The sequence below is a fragment of the Petromyzon marinus genome, unplaced genomic scaffold (assembly GCF_048934315.1).
Source record: "Petromyzon marinus isolate PM22_M1 ecotype Great Lakes invasive population unplaced genomic scaffold, UKy_Petmar_22M1.pri1.0 PM_Scaffold_17, whole genome shotgun sequence".
Lineage (NCBI taxonomy): Eukaryota > Metazoa > Chordata > Hyperoartia > Petromyzontiformes > Petromyzontidae > Petromyzon > Petromyzon marinus.
In genome coordinates, this window is record NW_027423135.1 from 1,837,149 (window position 1) to 1,861,787 (window position 24,639).

Here is a 24,639-nt window from a genome sequence, read left to right on the forward strand (position 1 = left end):
CACACACACACAGTGACACACACAGTCACACACACACAGTGACACACACACACACAGTGAGCGGGAATCGAACCCGGGTCGCCAGGTTCATAGTGCAGCGTAGCGCTAACCGCTACACTATCGCTCCCCACGAACGCCCGCGGGCGTTCGTGCATGATAGTGTGGTGGTGAGTCTGTGGTTCTCTGTGTGGTGGTGGTGAGTCTGTGGGTCTCTTTGTGGTGGTGGTGATGGTGAGTCTACGGGTCTCACCGGTAGTTGAAGTGCATGATGGTGTGGTGGTGAGTCTGTGGGTCTCTGTGTGGTGGTGGTGAGTCTATGGGTCTCTGTGTGGTGGTGGTGGTGAGTCTATGGGTCTCTGTGTGGTGGTGGTGGTGGTGAGTCTATGGGTCTCTGTGTGGTAGTGGTGGTGAGTCTGTGGGTCTGTGTGGTGGTGGTGGTGGTGGTGAGTCTGTGGGTCTCTGGGTGGTGGTGGTGGTGGTGAGTCTGTGGGTCTCTGTGTGGTGGTGGTGAGCCTGTGGGTCTCTGTGTGGTGGTGATGGTGAGTCTGTGGGTCTCTGTGTGGTGGTGGTGGTGAGTCTGTGGGTCTCACCGGTAGTTGAAGTGCATGATGGTGTGGTGGTGAGGCTGTGGGTCTCTGTGTGGTGGTGGTGGTGGTGAGTCTGTGGGTCTCTGTGTGGTGGTGGTGAGTCTGTGGGTCTCTGTGTGGTGGTGGTGGTGGTGGTGAGTCTATGGGTCTCTGTGTGGTGGTGGTGGTGGTGAGTCTCGGGGTCTCTGTGTGGTGGTGATGGTGAGTCTACGGGTCTCACCGGTAGTTGAAGTGCATGATGGTGTGGTGGTGAATCTGTGGGTCTCTGTGTGGTGGTGGTGGTGGTGAGTCTATGGGTCTCTGGGTGGTGGTGGTGGTGGTGATGGTGAGTCTGTGGGTCTCACCGGTAGTTGAAGTGCATGATGGTGTGGTCGTGAGTCTGTGGGTCTCTGTGTGGTGGTGGTGGTGAGTCTATGGGTCTCTGTGTGGTGGTGATGGTGAGTCTATGGGTCTCTGTGTGGTGGTGGTGGTGGTGAGTCTATGGGTCTCTGTGTGGTAGTGGTGGTGAGTCTGTGGGTCTGTGTGGTGGTGGTGGTGAGTCTGTGGGTCTCTGGGTGGTGGTGGTGGTGGTGAGTCTGTGGGTCTCTGTGTGGTGGTGGTGAGCCTGTGGGTCTCTGTGTGGTGGTGATGGTGAGTCTGTGGGTCTCTGTGTGGTGGTGGTGGTGAGTCTGTGGGTCTCACCGGTAGTTGAAGTGCATGATGGTGTGGTGGTGAGTCTGTGGGTCTCTGTGTGGTGGTGGTGGTGGTGAGTCTGTGGGTCTCTGTGTGGTGGTGGTGAGTCTGTGGGTCTCTGTGTGGTGGTGGTGGTGAGTCTCGGGGTCTCTGTGTGGTGGTGGTGGTGAGTCTGTGGGTCTCACCGGTAGTTGAAGTGCATGATGGTGTGGTGGTGAGTCTGTGGGTCTCTGTGTGGTGGTGGTGGTGAGTCTGTGGGTCTCTGTGTGATGGTGAGTCTGTGGGTCTCTGTGTGGTGGTGGTGGTGGTGAGTCTCGGGGTCTCTGTGTGGTGGTGGTGGTGCGTCTGTGGGTCTTACCGGTAGTTGAAGTGCATGATGGTGTGGTGGTGAGTCTGTGGGTCTGTGTGGTGGTGGTGGTGAGTCTGTGGGTCTCTGTGTGGTGGTGGTGAGTCTGTGGGTCTCTGTGTGGTGGTGGTGGTGGTGAGTCTGTGGGTCTCTGTGTGGTGGTGGTGAGTCTGTGGGTCTCTGTGTGGTGGTGGTGGTGAGTCTGTGGGCCTCACCGGTAGTTGAAGTGCATGATGGTGTGGATGGCGCTGGCACCGCCGCTGGAGATGTCCCCCTCGAACCCGGGCAGCAGGGGCAGCACCACGAACACGCGGAACCGGCGACCCTCCCTGCACGCAAAGGCAAAGGTCCCCCGTGTAGCCTCAACTGACTGTTGGGGCAAGTGCTGTTGGCGAAGGCCGGGCACCGTGGCTACACGGAGGGGTTTGGCCAGGAACCAACACACGCCCGGCCGCCTTTGTCTCCCCCCAGTGCTGGCGATGTTTACAACACATCGCACACGGGCACTCACTTTGAGGCCGAGCCGACCTAGGGGAGGCCCAGGACCGGCTCAGCTAATCGCTGTCACTCCTGGTGGTGGTGGTGGTAGTGGTGGTGATGGTGGTGGTGGTAGTGGTGGTGGTGATGGTGGTGGTGGCTCTGAGCGGGAAGCCAACTCGGCTCGACGGGTTCCTCACGCTGCACAGCTCTACCCACAATGCAACACCAACCGCCATTCGCCACTAAGTGGCGGTGACGTCACCACGACGCTTGTGCCAGGCCATGTGCACCTTGAGGCCACGTGAAGTGTCGAACGCCCGCTGGCAGGAGGTCACAGGGCAGACCCAGGTGCCACGGGTTGACTGACTGAGACGACTGGCTGGTGCACCACCTGTGCCCCCTACTGTGCCACCCCGCTGTGTTTTAGCCACCCGGCGCTCCGCTCGTTGTTGTGAGCGTCGCTCTTCTGCCCTCCGTTGTTGTTGGAGGGCGACTGCCTCCAACTGCCCAGTAGCATCCTTCACGAGCCTCCTCCACAGAGGCCGATCTTGACACCGCTGGTACCGGTCATCGGCAAGTCCACTCAGCTCCACGTCCTCCTGTACTACATCACTCCATCTCTTCTCTAGCCCGTGCCACGCCCGTTTAGCCCCCTCAATCCGGCCATCGCATGCGAGAATTTCACGCGCGCGTGTGTGTACATGCACACACATGTGCATATACACACGTGTGTGTGTGTGTACACGTGTGTGTGTACACGTGGAGCTGAGTGGACTTGCCGATGACTGGTACCAGCAGTGTCAAGATAGGCCTCTGTGGAGGAGGCTCGTGAAGGATGCTACTGGACAGTTGGAGGCAGTCGCCCTCCAACAACAACGGAGGGCGGAGGAGCGACGCTTACAACAACGAGCGGAGCGCTGGGTGGCTAAAGCACAGCAGGTTGGCACAGTAGGGGGCATAGGTGGTGCATCAGCCAGTCATCTCAGTCAGTCGACCCGTGGCACCTGGGTCTGCCCCATGACCTCCTGCCAGCGGGCATTCGACACTTCACGTGGCCTCAAGGTGCACATGGCCTGGCACAAGCGTCGTGGTGACGTCACCGCCACTTAGTGGCGAATGGCGGTCGTAGTTGTGTACACGTGTGTGCGTACACGTGTGTGTGTACACGTGTGTGTGTGTACACGTATGTACACTGGTGTGTGTGTACACTGGTGTGTGTGTACACTGTGTGTGTGTATACACTGTGTGTGTGTACACAGTGTGTGCGTGTACACTGGTGTGTGTGTGTGTACACGTGTGTGTACACGTGTGTGTACACGTGTATGTGTGTGTACACGTGTGTGTGTGTACACGTGTGGGGAGCGGTAGTGTAGCGGTTAGCGCGCTGCGCTATGAACCTGGCGACGATTATCTGAACCGGTCCTGGGCCTACCCTAGGTCGACTCAGCGTCACATGAGTACCTGGTGCCACTGGGGAGACAAAGGCGGTCGGGCGTGGTGCTGGCCACCCACCCCCTCGTGTACCGTTCCGGCCTTCATAGGTGCTACTCGCTAACAGCACTTGCCCCTGTAGTCTGTTAAGGCTACACGGGGGATCTTTGTCTGTACCTTCACAGGTGCTGCTGCTACTCGCTACTAACAGCACTTGCCCCTGCAGTCTGTTAGAGGCTACACGGGGGATCTTTGTCTGTGTCTACCTTCACAGGTGCTGCTGCTACTCGCTACTAACAGCACTTGCCCCTACAGTCTGTTGAGGCTACACGGGGATCTTTGTCTGTGTCTACCTTCACAGGTGCTGCTACTACTCGCTGACAGCACTTGCCCCTACAGTCTGTTAGAGGCTACACGGGGGATCTTTATCTGTGTCTACCTTCACAGGTGCTGCTGCTACTCGCTACTAACAGCACTTGCCCCTACATTGTGTTAGAGGCTACACGGGGGATCTGTGTCTGTCTACCTTCATAGGTGCTACTCGCTACTAACAGCACTTGCCCCTACAGTGTGTTGAGGCTACACGGGGGATCTTTGTTACCGGTGTGCGCTGAGGATGGCCTGCACCAGCGCGTCTCCAATGCCGTTGAGCACCGTCTTGTCGTCGCAGCAGCTGATGAAGAACTGGTTCTGGGGGGGTCGTGGGGGGGTCGAACGATCAGCGGTGGTGGTGGTAGTGGTGGTAGTGGTGGTGTTGGTGGTGTTGGTGGTGGTAGTAGTGGTGGTGGTGGTGTTGGTGGTGTTGGTGGTGGTAGTGGTTATGTTGGTAGTGGTGGAAGTGGTGGTAGTGGTGTTGGTGGTGGTAGTGGTTGTGTTGGAAGTGGTGTTAGTGGTAGTAGTGATTGTGTTGGTAGTGGTGGTAGTGGTGGTGTTGGTGGCGGTAGTGGTGGTAGTGGTGGTAGTAGTGGTGGTGGTAGTGGTGGTGGTAGTGGTGGTGGTGGTGGTAGTGGTGGTGGTAGTGGTGGTGGTGTTGGTGGTGGTAGTGGTGGTAGTGATGGTGGTGGTGTTGGTGGTGGTAGTGGTGGTGGTGGTAGTGGTAGTGGTGGTAGTGGTGGTTGTGGTGGTAGTGGTGGTGGTAGTGGTGGTAGTGGTGGTGGTAGTGGTGGTCTTGGTGGTGGCAGTGGTGGTGTTGGTGGTGGTAGTGGGGGTGGTGTTGGTGGTTGTGTTAGTGGTAGTAGTGGTGGTGGTGTTGGTAGTGGTAGTGGTGGAAGTGGTGGTGTTGGTGGTAGTGGTGGAGTGGTAGTGTTCGTGGTGTTGGTGGTGTTGGTAGTAGTGTTGGTGGTGGTAGTGGTGGTAGTGGTGGTGGTGTTAGTAGTGGTGGTGGTGGTAGTGATGGTAGTGGTAGTAGTGGTGGTCGTGTTGGTGATGTTGGTAGTGGTGGTGGTGGTTGTGTTGGTAGTGGTGGTGGTGGTGGTAGTGGTGGTAGTGGTGGTGTTGGTGGTGGTTGTGGGTGGTTGTGGTAGTGGTGTTGGTAGTGGTGGTAGTGGTGGTGTTGGTAGTGTTGGTGTTGGTGGTGGTGTTGGTGGTGGTTGTGGGTGGTTGTGGTGGTGGTGTTGGTAGTGGTGGTGTTGGTGGTGGTTGTGGGTGGTTGTTGTGGTGGTGTTGGTAGTGGTGTTGGTAGTGGTCGTGGTTATGGGTGGTTGTGGTGGTGGTGTTGGTAGTGGTGGTAGTGGTGGTGTTGGTAGTGTTGGTGTTGGTGGTTGTGGTGGTGGTGGTGGTAGTGGTGGTGGTGTTGGTAGTGTTGGTGGTGGTGGTGGTGTTGGTGGCGGTTGTGGGTGGTTGTGTTGGTGGTGTTGGTAGTGTTGGTGTTGGTGGTGGTGGTTGTGGGTGGTTGTGGTGGTGGTGTTGGTAGTGGTGGTAGTGGTGGTGGTGTTGGTGGTGGTTGTGGGTGGTTGTGGTGTTGGTTGTGGGTGGTTGTAGTGGTGGTGTTGTTAGTGGTGGTAGTGGTTGTGGGTGGTTGTGGTGTTGGTGGTGGTTGTGGGTGGTTGTGGTGGTGTTGGTACTGGTGGTGTTGGTGGTGGTGTTGGTAGTGGTGGTAGTGGTGGTGATGTTGGTGGTGGTTGTGGGTGGTTGTGGTAGTGTTGGTAGTGGTGGTAGTGGTGGTGTTGGTAGTGTTGGTGTTGGTGGTGGTTGTGGGTGGTTGTGGTGGTGGTGTTGGTAGTGGTGGTGTTGGTGGTGGTTGTGGGTGGTTGTGGTGGTGGTGTTGGTAGTGGTGTTGGTAGTGGTGGTGGTTATGGGTGGTGGTGTTGGTAGTGGTATTGGTAGTGGTGTTGGTAGTGGTGGTAGTGGTGGTGTTGGTAGTGTTGGTGGTGGTGTTGGTAGTGTTGGTGGTTGTGGTGGTGGTAGTGGTGGTGGTGTTGGTAGTGTTGGTGGTGGTGGTGGTGTTGGTGGCGGTTGTGGGTGGTTGTGTTGGTGGTGTTGGTAGTGGTGGTGGTGTTGGTGGTGGTTATGGGTGGTTGTGGTGGTGGTGTTGGTAGTGGTGTTGGTAGTGGTGGTAGTGGTGGTGTTGGTAGTGTTGGTGGTGGTGTTGGTGGTGGTTGTGGGTGGTTGTGGTGGTGGTGTTGGTAGTGTTGGTAGTGGTGGTGTTGGTAGTGGTGGTGGTGTTGGTGGTGGATGTGGGTGGTTGTGGTCTTGGTGGTGGTTGTGGGTGGTTGTGGTGATGGTGTTGGTAGTGGTGGTAGTGGTTGTGGGTGGTTGTGGTGTTGGTGGTGGTTGTGGGTGGTTGTGGTGGTGGTGGTGGTGGTGTTGGTACTGGTGGTGTTGGTAGTGGTGGTGATGTTGGTGGTGGTTGTGGGTGGTTGTGGTGGTGGTGCTGGTAGTGGTGGTGGTGTTGGTGGTGTTGGTGGTGTTGGTGGTGGTTGTGGTGGGCTACCTCGATGTAGATGTAGTGGCGGCTGCGCTGGATGGCGCTCACGTAGGCCTGCAGGATGGAGTCCTCCACGCGTCTGATCCCCACCGACCAGTCGCACGCTGAGCGGAGGATCTACTCACGTGGGGGGGGGGGGGGGGGGGTGAGCTGCCTTTGTGTCCCCGTGACCCACCGCGTGTCCCCACCCCACAGTGTCCCCCCGTGTCTCCCCCCCGTGTCTCCCCCCCGTGTCTCCCCCCCCCCGTGTCTCCCCCGTGTCTCCCCCCCCCCCCGTGTCCCCCCCCCCCGTGTCTCCACCGTGTCCCCCCCCCGTGTCTCCCCCCCCCGTGTACCCCCCCCGTGCCCCCCCCGTGTCTCCCCCCCCGTGTACCCCCCCGTGCCCCCCCCGTGTCTCCCCCCCCGTGTCCCCCCCCCGTGTCTCCCCCACGTGTACCCCCCCCCGTGTCTCCCCCCCGTGTCTCCCCCCGTTTCTCCCCCCCCGTGTCTCCCCCCGTGTGTACCCCCCCCGTGCCCCCCCCGTGTCCCCCCCCCCCGTGTCTCCCCCACGTGGTGCTGCCCCACCCCCACCTGCACGGTGAGGGGCTGTGACCCCGGCACGCGGCGGGCTGCTTCGTCCGCCGTGCTCAGAGACTTGGGCACCAACATGGGGAACGTCGCCGTTGACTTCTTCTTCTTCATCGTCTGGCGGCGGCGACGGCGGAGGCGGAGACCACGACGACACGGCACACGGCACACACATATATATACACACACACACATACACACATACATACATTCACATACACATACACACACATACATACACACACACATACACACACATACATACACATTCACATACATATACACACACACATACATACACACACACATACATTCACATACACACACACACATACACACACATACACATTCACATACATATACACACACATACATACACATTCACATACACACATACACACACATTCACATACACACACACATTCACATACACACACACATTCACATACACACATACAAACACATACACACACACACACATACACACACACATTCACATACATACACACATACACACACATTCACATACATACACATACATACATACACACATACACACACACATTCACATACATACACATACACACATTCACACATACACACACATACATACACACACATACATACACACACATACATACACATACACACATACACACACATTCACATACATATACACACACATACAACACAACAACCGCCATTCGCCACTAAGTGGCGGTGACGTCACCACGACGCTTGTGCCAGGCCATGTGCACCCTGAGGCCAAGTGAAGTGTCGAACGCCCGCTGGCAGGAGGTCACGGGGCAGACCCAGGTGCCACGGGTCGACTGACTGAGATGACTGGCTGATGCACCACCTGTGCCCCCTACTGTGCCAACCTGCTGTGCTTTGTGAGCGTCGCTCCTCCGCCCTCCGTTGTTGTGGAGGGCGACTACCTCCAACTGCCCAGTAGCATCCTTCACGAGCCTCCTCCACAGAGGCCGATCTTGACACCGCTGGTACCAGTCATCGGCAAGTCCACTCAGCTCCACGTCCTCCTGTACCACATCACTCCATCTCTTCTCTAGCCCGTGCCGCGCCCGCTTTGCCCCCTCAATCCGGCCAAACAAAAGCTGTTTCGGCATGCGGTGGCTGGGCATGCGAGCTACATGACCCAGCCATCGCAGCCTTGCCTGCCGGAGGAGCTCACCGATGGGACCTTGCCCAGATCTTTCAAGGATTTGTGAGCTCCTCACAATCCAGTCTGGTTAAACCCAGGATGGATCGTAGGCAGGCCAGCCTAAATGTTTCTAACCGGCGAAGATGTTCCATTAGGGGGGTCACGTTTCGCAAGCGTAGAGAAGGGAGGGAATGACCGTGGCCGAGAAGACCTGAAGCTTAGTGCGGAGCGACAGACCAGGTAGCTTCCACACAGCGTTACGCAACCGATGAAAAGATATTGCCGCTCGACTGATTCGGAGTGAGACCTCTGCTGTTAAACTGGAGCCGGTCATAAGCACACTGCCCAGGTATGGGAAACTCTCCACTCTCTCCACAACTGCCCCATCACCGATTGGGAGTTGTGGGGGTGGAGTGTCCGATGGTACAAAATACCCAGGCAGGTGCTTAGTTTTGGTGGGGCTGATGGTAAGGCCCCATCTCTTAGTGGCACGCTCCAGTCTCAGCAGCAATGTCTCCAACTTCTCCTCTGACTGAGCAGCTATTACCAAATCATCAGCATACATAACGTGGTTGAGCAATAGGGAGCCATCCCTTGACCGCACCCGTGCATCGATCAGCCTCCCATTATATCTGTATCATATGGAGATTCCCCCGGTACAGCTATTGAAGGCTTCACAAACTACGTGGTCGAAATAGATGTTAAATAATGTGGGAGCCAGAGGACATCCCTGTCGCACCCCAAGATGTACAGGGAATGGCTCTGACTCCCGGCCATGTAGTTTTACCCGGGCCCGCTCACCATCATGAAGGTCCTTAATGATCGTGAGCAGAGGGTCAGGGACTCCAAAAGCACGAAGAACAACCCAGAGCCCAAGCCTACTGATGGTATCATAGGCCTTGACCAGGTCAATAAAGCAGAGATGTAGGTCTTGTTGGAATTCCCTACACTTCTGCTGTAGCAGACGGACAGAAAATATGGCAGGACCGCCCTTTCCTGAAACCGCATTGGGGCTCCGCAAGCCTCTCCTCAGCGTGCCTGGCAAGGCGATGTTGAATAATCCTTGCCAGTACCTTTCCCGGCACACTGATGAGTGAGATGCCCCTGTAGTTGTTACAGTCTGTGCGGTCCCCCTTCTTAAAGAGGGGGACCACCAGGGCATCCTTCCAATCCTGCGGAACCCGTCCAGTGGTCAAGATTGTTGTTATGATGTCATATAGGGCAGTCTGTGCACAAACGCCACCCTTCCTCAGCATTTCGCTTGGGAGATCGTCTCTACCTGGTGCCTTTCCTCCGGATCGCCTTCAGTACTTCCTCAACAGATGGCACCTCAGCCAGCCACTCACAGGGGGTGACTTCTTCCAATATTTGAGGCACCGCAGCCTCAGCAGGGTCATCCTCACTTTGTGCCACGATGTTTTCTTGGCTGAGGGATTTCCCCTCCCCCAGGACCTCACAGAAATGCTCAGCAAATCTGCAAACCTTTTCCTGGGGGTCGGAGATTGGATCACCGTTTTTTTCCCCTGAGGGTAATAGGTGTGGCGCTGCAGGTTACTTTTTTGATGGAGTTACATAGAGATTTGTGATCACGGGCCACTGAGGCAGATTACATCTCCTCAGCAACCTGCGACCACCACCCATCCTTGCAGCGCCTCACGGCTCTCCGAACCTCCGAGCGAAGGCTGCGGTAAGCCTCCTCATTCTCTGACGTGGGATTCTGTAGCCGATGACATTGGGCCTGTCGCTTTTTCTCAACCATCCTGAACACCTCTGTCAGCCAGGGTCTCTGGGGAGGTCTGGACCGCGTACCCAAAGCAGACAATGCAGCTGTATGAGTCACAGTCCTAAACCTTGCCCATTTACCCTCGACATCGGGAGGAGTCGGGGACGATGCCAATCCCAGCCGCAAGCGATGATGAAATTCTCGCTTGCAACTTTCATCAGATAACTGAGACCAGGCCACTTTAGGTTGGAATGGGGTCCTGGGTGTACACCCACCACCGGAGTGGAAGAATGGCAGGCGCATCTTACAGATGACTAGTCGATGGTCAGAGGGCAGATCAGCTCCACGATAGGTCCTGGTGTCAAGGACATGGGCTCGCATCCGCTGGTCCGTCACTATGTAGTCCAGCAGATGTTCTTGCTTGGACCCGGCATGCATCCATGATGTTGTGTGGATGCGCCGATGCCGGAACAGCGTGTTGGTAATTACAAGCCCATGGGCTGCACAAAAATCTAGCAGCCTCCTACCGTTGTTATTGAGCTGATCTGGCCCATGCCCTCCAATCACTCCAGACCAGGTGCCAGCATCATGACCAACTCGGGCATCGAAGTCACCCAACAAGATGACTCTATCCCGAGGTGCCACTTTAGCTAGCACCTGTGACAGGAGGTCATAGAAGGCATCTGATTCATCGGCTTTGCCTGCATCCCTCCACGGATGTTCGTCTTCGGTGGGGGCATAAGTAACCACGACCACCACTCCTCACCTCCGGTTGATGGGAAGGCGAGCCCAAAGTAGCCTGGGGCTTACAGCTTCCCACACCTCACCGCCACGCTCCCACACCCCTTTCATTGTTTTGTTAAAAAGAAGAGCCACACCCTGTTGTTTGGCAGTCTCCTGCCCCGAGTAGAGGACTGTCCACCCCTCATGGTGGCAGGAGCCAGAACCGGTCCACCGGACCTCCTGAATGCCACAGAGATTCAGGCGGTACTCTTTGGTTCTATTGGGTAAAGTCACGTAGGTAAAAAACAAAATACCAAAACGTCGTGATTTTTGGTATTTTGTTTTTTTTTACCTACGTAACTTTACCCAACAGAACCAAAGAGTATTGATCCTTGCAGTCACGAAAGCTTTAAATCTAGTATTCAGGCGGTACCGGTCCAGCTCCCGACAGAGGAGTGGCAGCCTCTCCTACGCAGTGAGCGTTCAAACATTCCACGTGGCCATCCGTAGTGGCTTTTCGTTGTTTCTGGAGGAGCCCCAAGGTTAGAGATTCAATCTCCTGGCTCCGCCAATTGGGGTTTGGCCAGGAGACGTCATAGACGCCTGTCCCCCCGGGGCCTCCGGCACAAGCTTATTGGTTACATATTTCAGTTTAACTCGTGGTTTAGTGGTAATTAATTGAAGGTGGAGGGGTTACCAGCCCCTCGCACCCGTCCAGAGCCCCCGTTTAGCCACTGTGGTGGACACAGACGCCATGAGGGGAGGGGCCAATCGGAATTGGCCCTCCCCCCACAGCACTGTCCACGACAGAGTTGCACATACACACACACACACACGCGCACACGTTCGTCCATCCGCTCGCCTCTCTGCTTGTCACCGCGTGTTTGTGTCGGGGTGCGGCAGGAGTCTCACCCGGGTGTAGTTCCACCGCTGGATGAAGTGGCGAGCGACGTCTCGCGCCGCCGCTCCGTGCACCACGGCCGCCACGTCGTGCCACGGCATCCGCGGCGTCTCGTGCCGGTTGATGAAGTCTGCGGCGCAGACGCGGCACGCCGGCGAGTCACGTGGCGGTGCCACGGCGGTGGTGGCGGTGGTGGTCATCGTTCCGGTGGTTCTGGTTGTGTTGGTGATGGTAGCGGTGATGGTGGTGGTGGTGGTGGTCGTGGTGGTTCTGATGTTTGCATGCACGGAGTCTCGTGCCGGTCGATGAAGTCTGCGGTGGAGAGGCTGAACGCCGGGGACTCAGCGCACCGTGTCACGGTGATGGTGGTGGTCGTGGTGGTCGTGGTGGTGGTCGTGGTGGTCGTGGTGGTGGTCGTGGTGGTCGTGGTGGTCGTGGTGGTTGTGGTACAGGTGGTGGTGATAGTGGTCGTGGTGGTTGTTGTGCAGGTGATGGTTGTGGTGGTGGTGATAATTCTGATCGTGGTGGCGATGGTGCGGTGGTGGTAGTTCTGACGGTGGTAATTCTGGTGGTGTTGTGGTAGTTCTGGTGGTGGTAGTTCTGGTGGTGTTGTGGTAGTTCTGGTGGTGGTAATTCTGGTGGTGGTAATTCTGGTGGTGGTAGTTCTGGTGGTGGTAATTCTGGTGGTGGTAGTTCTGGTGGTGGTAATTCTGGTGGTGGTAATTCTGGTGGTGGTAATTCTGGCTAAACCCGCCGGCCGTGGCCACAAATTTTACAGATGAATTTAACTTGTTTCAATTAATAAATGTCCCCACAAGACCCAACCTAAACAATCCGGGACAGTCAACTCTGCTTGACGTCCTATTGACAAATGCCCCTCACAATTTCGCACTGACTGGTGTTCTGGGTAATAACCTTAGTGATCACTCCTTCATTTTTGGTGTGAGATCATCAGCCAGACCCAAAGCCCCCCCTAAAATTGTTGAGAAGCACTCTTTGAGGCACTTCAGCACTCAGGCATTTACAAATGATGTGCTTCACTCGGATATTGATAAGGTCTGTGATATCCCCAACCTGACTACGGCTTGGGAGACTTTAAGGTACACGTTTCGCCAAATTCTTAACAAACATGCTCCGTTGGTTAGATTTAAAACTAAAGGCAACCTACCACCATGGTATGATCCTTTGATTACAAAGCTCATTAAAACTAGGGACAAGACTTGGGCATGTGCTCAGAAAAGTAATTTGGTAAATGACTGGCTAGAATACAGGATTTTAAGGAATAGATGCGTAAAAAAATACGGCATGCAAAAAATGCCTATTTTTCCTCCACTCTCCTGGAATCACATGGAAATGCCAGGATTTTTTGGAAAACAATCAAATCTATCGAAAAGGCATCCAAAACAGAAAATCTGCCCGTTGAGCTTCACCGAAATGGGGAATATTTTTCAGATCCCAAAAAAATAGTTGACAATTTTAACCTTCATTTTTCTGAAGCTGGTAAACTTTTTGATAATGTATTGGGAGTCACCCCTGCTCCTGCAAATTCCTACACCCCTGTCCAAACATTAAACGAATTTAGTTTCAACCAATCCACGAAAGTAATGTTCTGAAACAACTGTCCTACCTCAAAGGGTCCTCCTCTACCGGAGCAGATAGTTTTCCTGTCTTTGCTCTACTAACTGTTGGTCACCTAATATACAAACCTATAGCCCATATTTTAAACTTGTCCATCAAAGAAGCATCAGTTCCTCTAGAATGGAAACATTCCTATGTCCGTCCACTTCACAAAGGGGGCCCTAAAGATGATCCCAATAACTACCGACCTATCTCAATTTTGTCCCCATTGATGAAAATTTTTGAAAAATTATTGAACTACCAAATTAGCAGTTTCCTGTCCACCAACAATCTACTACATCTAAAACAATCTGGGTTCCGGAAAAAATACAGCACCACATCTGCTGCATTAGACTCTTTGAATCAAATTTACAATAGCCTTGATAATAAGCAGTACTGTGCCTGTCTTTTTCTTGACCTGTCCAAAGTTTTTGATACAGTTGACCACAACACCCTACTTAGTAAACTAAGTTGCCTCGGTTTTTCCGAGAACACAGTACAATGGTTAAAAAATTACCTCGTTTCTCGCACCCAAACTGTATTCACAGATGGTTGGAGGTCAAACAGTGTTAAGATAACAAAAGGGGTTCCACAGGGTTCCATCCTCGGCCCCCTCTTGTTCTCTCTTTATGTCAATGACTTGGGCACTGAACTGGATCATTCCAGGGTAAATCTTTTTGCAGATGACACGATACTGATTACTGCTGGCCGCTCTCTGGATGACGTGATTGCTAAGCTCCAGGGTGATTTCAACAAACTACAACATCAGCTTGTTTCTCTTAAACTAGTCCTGAATACCTCCAAAACCAAGGTGCTATGCTTCTCTCCGGGACTAAAGCAGGAAGTTATTTTTCCCCAATTACATTCCTTGAATAATTATCAAATGGAGCAAGTCAAGATCTATAAATATCTTGGGGTCATCCTGGATTCAAAACTTAGTTTTGAAGATCACATTGATTATATTGGTAAAAAGACAAAAATAAAAATTGGTTTTCTGTATCGACACAAGCACTGCTTCCCCCCAATGTTCCATTTGGAATTGATAAAAGCTACCTTACTGCCTCTACTTGACTACTGTGACATCATGTATAAATCAGCTCCAAGTACTGTACTGAAGAAGCTTGATTCCATCTATCACTCGGCCTTAAGATTTGCATTGAACTGCCCATATAGGACTCACCACTGTGATCTATACATTGGGTCAAACTTAACATCTCTTAATGTTCGACGGCTTGTGCACCAGATCTTATTTATTCACGATGTACTTACAAAAAATTCCGCAGACTACCTACTGGATCTCCTCTCTGTTTCAAAGAACAAATTTGACCTCAGGTCTTCGCTCATTTACAGCTTCACATTCCCTAATGCCGTACAAAAACTGGAGGAAGGGCCTTTGCTATTGATGCCCCCGGGTCTGGAATGCTATTGCCAATAAACTGCAACTTGAATCACTACCTATGAGATCTTCACTCAAAACTGCTCTAGAGGAGTTGTACAACCCTAGCTGCCACTGCTATTCAGTGGCTTAAAATATGGCTCTAGATTTTGGTGTTATAATTTATTTATGTAGTTTATTGTAAAAAATTCGGTCACAGTCCCTATGATCACTGTTACATTAGATTTATGGCTTTTATTTTTGGTGATTTCGAAAAGTTTTTTTGTTTTGGCCATGTTTTTGTTTATTGTAGTACGGAGTTAGACTGATGGCCTTAATCTTAGTTGTCTTGTGGTTGTTGTTGTTGTTATTTGACTTGCATCCCACTGGGATTTTTGCACACAGCGTTGGTGTACGGTGCTATTTCAGGAATATTTTGATATTTTTGTTCCTGTATTTTCTGTTTGCACAGTCACATAATAATCACTTTAAGATGTTTTCTTGTTCATGTTTTTTGTTTGTTGCGGTTGCACCCGATTCAAGAGCCGAATGGCTCACAGGGCTATACCAAATAAATGAACTATGAAACTATGGTGGTGGTAATTCTGGTGGTGGTAGTTCTGGTGGCGGTAGTTCTGGTGGTGATGATGGTTTTGATGGTGGTCGTGGTTCTGGTGGTGATGGTGGTATTGATGGTGGTAGTGGTTCTGGTGGTGATGATGGTGGTGTTGATGGTGGTAGTGGTTCTGGTGGTGATGATGGTGGTGTTGATGGTGGTAGTGGTTCTGGTGGTGATGGTGGTGTTGATGGTGGTAGTGGTTCTGGTGGTGATGGTGGTGTTGATGGTGGTAGTGGTTCTGGTGGCGGTGGTGGTGATGGTGGTAGTGGTTCTGGTGGTGATGGTGGTGTTGATGGTGGTAGTGGTTTTGGTGGTAATGGTGGTGTAGATGGTGGTAGTGGTTCTGGTGGCGGTGATGGTGGACTTGATGGTGGTAGTGGTTCTGGTGGTGATGGTGGTGTTGATGGTGGTAGTGGTTCTGGTGGCGGTGATGGTGGTGTTGATGGTGGTAGTGGTTCTGGTGGTGATGGTGGTGATGGTGGTGTTGATGGTGGTAGTGGTTCTGGTGGTGATGGTGGTGTTGATGGTGGTAGTGGTTCTGGCGGTGATGGTGGTGTTGATGGTGGTAGTGGTTCTGGTGGTGTTGATGGTGGTAGTGGTTCTGGTAATGATGGTGGTGTTGATGGTGGTGTTGATGGTGGTAGTGGTTCTGGCGGTGATGGTGGTGTTGATGGTGGTAGTGGTTCTGGTAGTGATGGTGGTGTTGATGGTGGTGTTGATGGTGGTAGTGGTTCTGGTGGCGTTGATGGTGGTGTTGATGGTGGTAGTGGTTCTGGTGGTGGTGGTGATGGTGGTGTTGATGGTGGTAGTGATTCTGGTGGTGATGGTGATGTTGATGGTGGTAGTGGTTCTGGTGGCGGTGATGGTGGTGTTGATGGTGGTAGTGGTTCTGGTGGCGATGATGGTGGTGTTGATGGTGGTAGTGATTCTGGTGGTGATGGTGGTGTTGATGGTGGTAGTGGTTCTGGCGGTGATGGTGGTGTTGATGGTGGAAGTGGTTCTGGTGGCGGTGATGGTGGTGTTGATGGTGGTAGTGGTGATGGTGGTGTTGATGGTGGTGTTGATGGTGGTTCTGGTGGCGGTGATGGTGGTGTTGATGGTGGTAGTGGTTCTGGCGGTGATGGTGGTGTTGATGGTGGTAGTGGTTCTGGTGGTGGTGATGGTGGTGTTGATGGTGGTAGTGGTTCTGGTGGCAGTGATGGTGGTGTTGATGGTGGTAGTGGTTCTGGCGGTGATGGTGGTGTTGATGGTGGTAGTGGTTCTGGTGGCGGTGATGGTGGTGTTGATGGTGGTAGTGGTTCTGGTGGCGGTGATGGTGGTGTTGATGGTGGTAGTGGTTCTGGTGGTGTTGATGGTGGTGGTGGTAGCGGGGGAGTTACCGTCAAAAGGTTTGTCCAGGCGTACCCAGTCCTTGAGGACGAAGTTGCAGTAGTCCTTGCCGTGCCAGAACCTCGCCTGGCCCTGGAGCGTGGCCGTTCGCTCCTTGTCTACCCAGCAACATCACCAACACCATCACCAACACCATCACCAACACCATCACCATTACCAACACCAACAACATCACCAACACCATCACCAACACCATCATCAACACCATCACCAACACCACCGCCATCACCAATACCAACACCACCGCCAACACCACCGCCAACACCATTACCAACACCATTACCAACACCATTACCAACACCATTACCAACACCATTACCAACACCATCACCAACACCATCACCAACACCATCACCAACACCATTACCAACACCATTACCAACACCATTACCAACACCATCACCAACACCACCGCCATCACCAATACCAACACCCGCCATTCACCACCAAGTGACGGTGATGTCAACACGGGGCCTGTGCCAGGCTAGGTGCACTATGAAGACGTGAAGTGTCGAAGGCTCCCTGCTGGCAGGAGGTGTCGGGACAGACCCAGGTGCCAGTGGTGGTGTGGTGTTTGGTGGTGTCCTCTGTCAAACACCACCATCACCACCACCATGACCACCATCATCATCAACACCAACACCACCATCATGGCACCTGCTGGGTCTGTCCCGTGAGCTCCTCCTGCACCTAGCCTGGCACAGCAGTCAACCCATCGCACCTGCTGGGTCTGTCCAGTGACCTCCTCCTGCACCTAGCCTGGCACAGCAGTCAACCCACGGCACGTGCTGGGTCTGTCACGTGGCCTCACGGTGCAGCGAATCTCACCGTCAGGTTTCTTCCAGGTCGACCTCGATTCCCTGGTGAGTCGATTCCTCAGGACGCCTCTCCAACCTACACCACCACCGGGACATCAACATCAATACCGCAACATCGCCACCACCATCGCCACACAGAGACATCACCACCACCACCGCCACCAACCCACAACCACCACCATCACCACCACCACAATCACCACAACCGCCATTCGCTACTAAGTGGTGGTGATGTCACCACGACGCTTGTGCCAGGCTATGTGCACGTCGAGGCCACGTGAAGTGTCGAACGCCCGCTGGCATGAGGTCACGAAACAGACCCAGGTGCCACTGGTCGACTGACTGAGATGACTGAGACGAGTGGCTGATGCACCACCTGTGCCTTGGAGGGCGACAGCCTCCAACTGCCCAGTAGCATCCTTCACGAGCCTCCTCCACAGAGGCCGATCTTGACACCGCTGGTACCAGTCATCGGAAAGTCCACTCAGCTCCACATCCTCCTGTACCACATCACTCCATCTCTTCTCTAGCTGGCACTGTCCCAATTTAGCCCCCTCTATCAGGCCGAAAAAAACTGTTTAGGCATGCGGTGGCTGGGCATGCGGGCGACATGACCCAGCCAACGCAGCCTTGCCTGCCGAAGGAGCTCACCGATGGGACCTTGCCCAGATCTTTCAAGGATTTGTGAGCTCCTCATACAATCCAGCCTGGTTAAACCCTGGATGGATCGTAGGCGGGCCAACCTAAATGTTTCTAACCGGCGAAGATGTTCCATTAGGGGGGTCCACGTTTCGCAAGTGTAGAGAAGGGAGGGAATGACCGTGGCCGAGAAGACGCGAAGCTTCGTGTGGAGCGGCAGACCAGGTAGCTTCCACACAGCGTTACGCAACCGATGAAAATATAATGCCGCTCAACGGATTCTGGTCTTAAGCACACTGCCCAGGTATGGGAAACTCTCCACTCTCTCCACAACTGCCCCATCACCAATTGGGATTTGTGGGGCTGGAGTGTCTGTTGGCACAAAACACCCAGTCAGGGATTTAGTTTGGTGGGGCTGATGGTAAGGCCTCACCTCTTAGTGGCATGCTCCAGGTTCAGCAGCATCACCTCCAACTCCTCCTCGGAGTGAGCAGCAATCATCAGATCATCGGCATACATAACGTGGTTGACCAATAGAGCCATCCCTTGACCGCACCCGGGCATCGATCAGCCTCCCATTGTATCTGCACCAGAGGAAAATTCCTCCGGTACAGTTTCACGAACTACGTGGTCGAAATAGATGTTAAATAATGTGAGAGCCAGAGGACATCCCTGTCGCACTCCAAGGTGAACAGGGAATGGCTCCGACTCCTGGCGACATAGTTTTACCCGGGCCCGCTCACCATCATGAAGGTTCTTAATGATCGTGAGCAGAGGGTCAGGGACTCCAAAAGCACGAAGAACAACCCAGAGCCCAGGCCTACTGATGGTATCATAGGCCTTGACCAGGTAAATAATGCAGAGATGTAGGTCTTGTTGGAATTCCCTACACCTCTGTTGTAGCAGACGGACAGAAAAAATGGCATCTGTGCAGGATGAAACCACGTTGGGGGTCTGCAAGCCTCTCCTCAGCGTGCGTGGCAAGGCGATGTTGATTAAGCCTTGCCAGGACCTTTCCCTGCAAACTGAGGAGTGAGATGCCCCTGTAGTTGTTACAGTCTGTGCGATCCCCCTTCTTAAAGAGGAGGATCACCAGGGCATCCTTCCAATCCTGCGGAACCCGTCCAGTGGTCCAGACTGTTATTATGATGTCACGTAGGGCAGTCTGTGCACAAACGCCACCCTCCCTCAGCATTTTGCTTGGGAGATCATCTCTGCCCGCTGCCTTTCCTGGTCTCAGACTCTGGATCGCCTTCAGTACTTCCTCAAGAGATGGCACCTCAGCCTGGCGCTCACAGGGGGTGACTTCTTCCAATATTTGAGGCACCGCAGCCTCAGCAGGGTCATCCCCACTTTGTCCCCTGATGTTTTCCAGGCTGAGGGATTTCCTCTCCCGCAGGATCTCACAGATATTCTCAGTAAACCTGTTCCTGGAGGTCAGAAATCAGATCACCGTTCTTTCCTTCAAGGATGGTGATAGGTGTGGCACTGCAGGTTCCTTTTTGGAGTTGAAGAATTATTTGTAATCACGGTCTACTGAGGCAGATGCCATTTCATCAGCAACCCGCGACCACCACCCATCCTTGCAGCGCCTCATGGCTCTCCGAGCCTCCGAGCGCAGGCTGCAGTAAGCCTCCTCATTCTCTGATGTGGCATGCTGTAGCCGATGAGAGTGGGCCTGTCGCTTTGTCTCAGCCAGCCAGAACACCTCCTCTGTCAGCCAGGGTCTCTGGGGAGGTCTGGACCGTGTACCCAAAGCAGCTAATGCAGCTGAATACTCCACAGTCCTAAACCTCGCCCATTTTCCCTCAGCATCAGGAAGAATGAGGAACGATGCCAACCCCGGCCGCAAGCGATGATGAAATTCTCGCTTGCAACTTTTATCAGCTAGCTGAGACCAGGGCACTGTGGGTTTAAATGGGGTCCTGGGTGTGCACCCACCACCGGAGCGGAGGAATGGCAGGCGCATCTTACAGACAACGAGTCGATGGTCAGTGGGCAGATCAGCTCCACGGTAGGTTCTGGGTGTCAAGGACATGGGCCCGTATCCGCTGTTCCGCCACTACGTAGTCCAGCATATGTTCTTGCTTGGACCCGGCGTTCATCCACGACATTGTGTGGATGCGCCATTGCTGGAACAGCATATTGGTAATGACAAGCCCATGGGCTGCACAGAAGTCTGGCAGCCTCCTGCCGTTGTTATTGAGCTGATTTGGCCCATGCCTTCAGATCACTCCAGCCCCCACAACCAAAACAACTATCGCAATCACCGCCACCACCAACCCCATGAACCCCACCACCACCACCACCAACCTCACCACCACCATCTCACCACCCCCAACCCCACCACCACCATCTCACCATCCCCAACCCCATGACCACCAACCCCACCACCACCACCAACCCCACCACCACCACCAACCCCACCACCACCACCAACCCCACCACCACCCCCATCTCACCACCCCCAACCCCACCACCACCTCCGCCCCCACGCACGCTGCACGATGTTGTCCATGAGGTCGCGGTTGCCGGAGGCTCCGGCGCCGTCGGGCTCCTCCGACCCCTCGACCCCCCCCGCCGCGGTGGTGCCGGCGCCGCCCCTGGCGCCGCCCCTGGCCGCCGCCCCGTCGGCGATGGCTCCCCCCCCCCCTGCTCCGTCGGGCCCGGAGGGCCGCAGCACGGCGCGGATGGCCGTGCCCCAGCTGGCCACTCGCTGGCGCGGGGACACGGAGCCGGTGCCACCATCGGAAGCCTCCTCCACCTCCTCCTCCTCCACCTCCTCCTCCACCTCCTCGCCGCCGCCGCGGCCGCGTTTGACGGAGAGATCGGTGAGGGAGTCGGTGGAGATGGGAGACATCGGAGCGCGCTCACTCGTGTGGGTCAGCTGGGAGACACGGAGAGACACGGGGGGGAGACACGGGGGAGACAGGGTAGAGATATGGGGGGGACACGGGGAGACACGGGGAGACACGGGGAGACACGGGGAGACAGGGTAGAGATATGGGGGAGACACGGGGGGGGGGGGACACGGGGGGGGGAGACACGGGGGGGAGACACGTGGAGGGAGACACGTGGAGGAGACACGTGGGGGGAGACACGTGGAGGGAGACACGGGGAGACACGGGGAGACATGGGGGAGACAGGGTAGAGATATGGGGGAGACACGTGGGGGAGACACGTGGAGGGAGACACGTGGAGGAGACACGGGGGGGGGGAGACACGTGGAGGGAGACACGGGGGGGAGACACGGGGGGGGAGACACGTGGGCGGAGACACGGGGGGGAGACACGGGGGGGGAGACACGGGGGGGAGACACGGGGGGGGAGACACGTGGAGGGAGACACGTGGAGGGAGACACGGGGGGGAGACACGGGGGGGGGAGACACGGGGGGGGGAGACACGGGGGGGGAGACACGGGGGGGAGACACGGGGGGGAGATACGGGGGGGAGACACGTGGGGGGAGACACGGGGGGTGGGTGGGATCCTGACCGAGGTGTCGACGGTTCGCTGCACGCTGCCAATGTCAGTGAGCCGGTGTTGGTGGTCGTCCCAGCGTCCGTAGGCGAGGTCGAGGCCCCCCAGGAAGGCGACGGCCTGGTCCACCACCACCAGCTTCTCGTGGTGAGCCCACAGCAGCACGCTGGACGGCACCTTGTCTGGGTGACGCAGCACCTGGGGCACAGTGTGGGGGGGGGGGTAGAGTGGTGTAGGGTGGTGTAGGGTGGTGTAGGGTGATGTAGGCTGGTGTAGAGTGGTGTGGTGTAGAGTGGTGTAGGGTGGTGTAGGGTGGTGTAGAGTGGTGTAGGGTGGTGTAGAGTGGTGTAGGGTGGTGTAGGGTGGTGTAGAGTGGTGTAGGGTGGTGTAGAGTGGTGTAGGGTGGTGTAGAGTGGTGTAGAGTGGTGTAGGGTGGTGTAGAGTGGTGTAGAGTGGTGTAGGGTGGTGTAGAGTGGTATAGAGTGGTGTAGGGTGGTGAAGAGTGGTGTAGGGTGGTGTAGAGTGGTATAGAGTGGTGTAGGGTGGTGTAGAGTGGTGTAGGGTGGTGTAGAGTCGTGTAGGGTGGTGTAGAGTCGTGTAGGGTGGTGTAGAGTGGTGTAGAGTGGTGTAGGGTGGTGTAGGGTGATGTAGGGTGGTGTAGAGTGGTGTAGGGTGGTGTAGGGTGGTGTAGAGTGGTGTAGGGTGATGTAGGGTGGTGTAGGGTGGTGTAGGGTGGTGTAGAGTGGTGTAGGGTGGTGTAGAGTGGTGTAGAGTGGTGTAGAGTGGTGTAGGGTGGTGTAGGGTGGTGTAGGGTGGTGTAGGGTGGTGTAGAGTGGTGTAGGGTGGTGTAGAGTGGTGTAGGGTGGTGTAGGGTGGTGTAGAGTGATGTGGTGTAGGGTGGTGTAGGGTGGTGTAGGGTGGTGTAGAGTGGTGTAGGGTGATGTAGAGTGGTGTAGGGTGGTGTAGGGTGATGTAGAGTGGTGTAGGGTGGTGTAGAGTGGTGTAGGGTGGTGTAGGGTGGTGTAGGGTGGTGTAGAGTGATGTGGTGTAGAGTGGTGTAGGGTGGTAGTGCTGCTGGTGGTACCCGGATGTTGGGGTGTAGAGTGGGGTGTTGTAGGGTGGTAGTGCTGCTGGTGGTACCCGGATGTTGGGGTGTAGAGTGGGGTGTTGTAGGGTGGTAGTGCTGCTGGTGGTACCCGGATGTTGGGGTGTAGAGTGGGGTGTTGTAGGGTGGTAGTGCTGCTGGTGGTACCCGGATGTTGGGGTGTAGAGTGGGGTGTTGTAGGGTGGTAGTGCTGCTGGTGGTACCCGGATGTTGGGGTGCATGCCCATGAGGCTGCGCTTGCTGTAGCCGCTGTTGATCCCCAGCGCCAGCTCCACCTCCTTGTACAGCAGCACGTACACACGTACACCACTCTCCTACACACACACACACGTACACACACACACACACGTACACACACACACGTACACACGTACACACGTACACCACTCTCCTACACACACACACATACATGTACACACACACACACACGTACACCACTCTCCTACACACACACGTACACACATACACACGTACACCACTCTCCTGCACGCACACACACACGTACGCACGTACACCACTCTCCTACACACACACACGTACACATGTACGCCACTCTCCTACACACACACACACACACGTACACATACACACCACTCTCCTGCACACACACACACGTACACACACACACACGTACACACACACACACGTACACACACGTACACACGCACACCACTCTCCTGCACACACACACACACACGTACACACGCACACCACTCTCCTGCACACACACACGTACACACGTACACACGCACACCACTCTTCTGCACACACACACACACACGTACACACGTACACACGCACACCACTCTCCTGCACACACACACACATACACACGTACACACGCACACCACTCTCCTGCACACACACACACGTACACACGCACACCACTCTCCTGCACACACACACACGTACACACGCACACCACTCTCCTGCACACACACACACACGTACACACGTACACACGCACACCACTCTCCTGCACACACACACACACGTACACACGTACACACCACTCTCCTGCACACACGCACACACACGTGTGTAATGGCAGGAGAGTAGACCTGCGGTGTGAAGCGACTAGTGGCCACGGGAGGTAGTGACAGCGGAGTCAGCTGTGAGTGTGAAGGGACTGGTGGCCACGGGAGGTAGTGACAGCGGAGTCAGCTGTGAGTGTGAAGGGACTGGTGGCCACGGGAGGTAGTGACAGCGGAGTCAGCTGTGAGTGTGAAGGGACTGGTGGCCACGGGAGGTAATGACAGGGGAGTCAGCTGTGAGTGTGAAGGGACTGGTGGCCACGGGAGGTAATGACAGGGGAGTCAGCTGTGAGTGTGAAGGGACTGGTGGCCACGGCAGGTAATGACAGGGGAGTCAGCTGTGAGTGTGAAGGGACTGGTGGCCACGGGAGGTAGTGACAGGGGAGTCAGCTGTGAGTGCGAAGGGACTGGTGGCCACGGGAGGTAATGACAGGGGAGTCAGGTGTGAGTGTGAAGGGACTGGTGGCCACGGGAGGTAGTGACAGGGGAGTCAGCTGTGAGTGTGAAGGGACTGGTGGCCACGGGAGGTAATGACAGGGGAGTCAGCTGTGACTGTGAAGGGACTGGTGGCCACGGGAGGTTATGACAGGGGAGTCAGCTGTGAGTGCGAAGGGACTGGTGGCCACGGGAGGTAATGACAGGGGAGTCAGCTGTGAGTGTGAGGGGACTGGTGGCCATGGGCGGTAATGCCAGGGGAGTCAGCTGTGAGTGTGAGTGGACTGGTGGCCACGGAAGGTAGTGACAGGGGAGTCAGCTGTGAGTGCGAATGGACTGGTGGCCACGGGAGGTAATGACAGGGGGATGAAGCTGTGAGTGTGAAGAGACTGGTGGCCACGGGAATGTTCGAGCAAGGAGCGTGGTCAGGCGACGGACGAGGACGGTGGAGTCTGCCGGTGGAGCGAGCGTCCAGAGTCGGCGAGAACGATCGAGAAGGGGGGCGTGGCCTCCTGTTGGTATATAAGGGGGAGATGCGCGGGAGACTCGGGGCTATTGTGGTGGGGGTCTCCTCCGCCTGTGTCAAGTGAACGCCTCTTCAATAAAAGTGCC

At 55.1% G+C, this 24,639-nt stretch overlaps 1 protein-coding gene across 4 annotated transcripts in view; it reads right to left on the reverse strand.

Moving 5' to 3' along the window:
* LOC116956727 (phospholipase D1-like) overlaps positions 1 to 24,639 on the reverse strand; it is a 100,159-nt gene that overhangs the window by 20,458 nt on the left and 55,062 nt on the right. For all 4 annotated transcript variants that reach the window (XM_076063660.1, XM_076063661.1, XM_076063662.1 and 1 more), the window contains 10 exons: positions 22,762 to 22,872; positions 21,469 to 21,651; positions 20,475 to 20,862; positions 17,347 to 17,412; positions 16,509 to 16,616; positions 11,530 to 11,648; positions 7,013 to 7,126; positions 6,449 to 6,559; positions 4,118 to 4,206; positions 1,821 to 1,934 (listed from right to left, as the gene is read on the reverse strand). In XM_076063660.1, the coding sequence (XP_075919775.1) occupies positions 1,821 to 1,934; positions 4,118 to 4,206; positions 6,449 to 6,559; positions 7,013 to 7,126; positions 11,530 to 11,648; positions 16,509 to 16,616; positions 17,347 to 17,412; positions 20,475 to 20,862; positions 21,469 to 21,651; positions 22,762 to 22,872 (1,403 nt within the window). The remainder of the gene's footprint in view (positions 1 to 1,820; positions 1,935 to 4,117; positions 4,207 to 6,448; positions 6,560 to 7,012; positions 7,127 to 11,529; positions 11,649 to 16,508; positions 16,617 to 17,346; positions 17,413 to 20,474; positions 20,863 to 21,468; positions 21,652 to 22,761; positions 22,873 to 24,639) is intronic.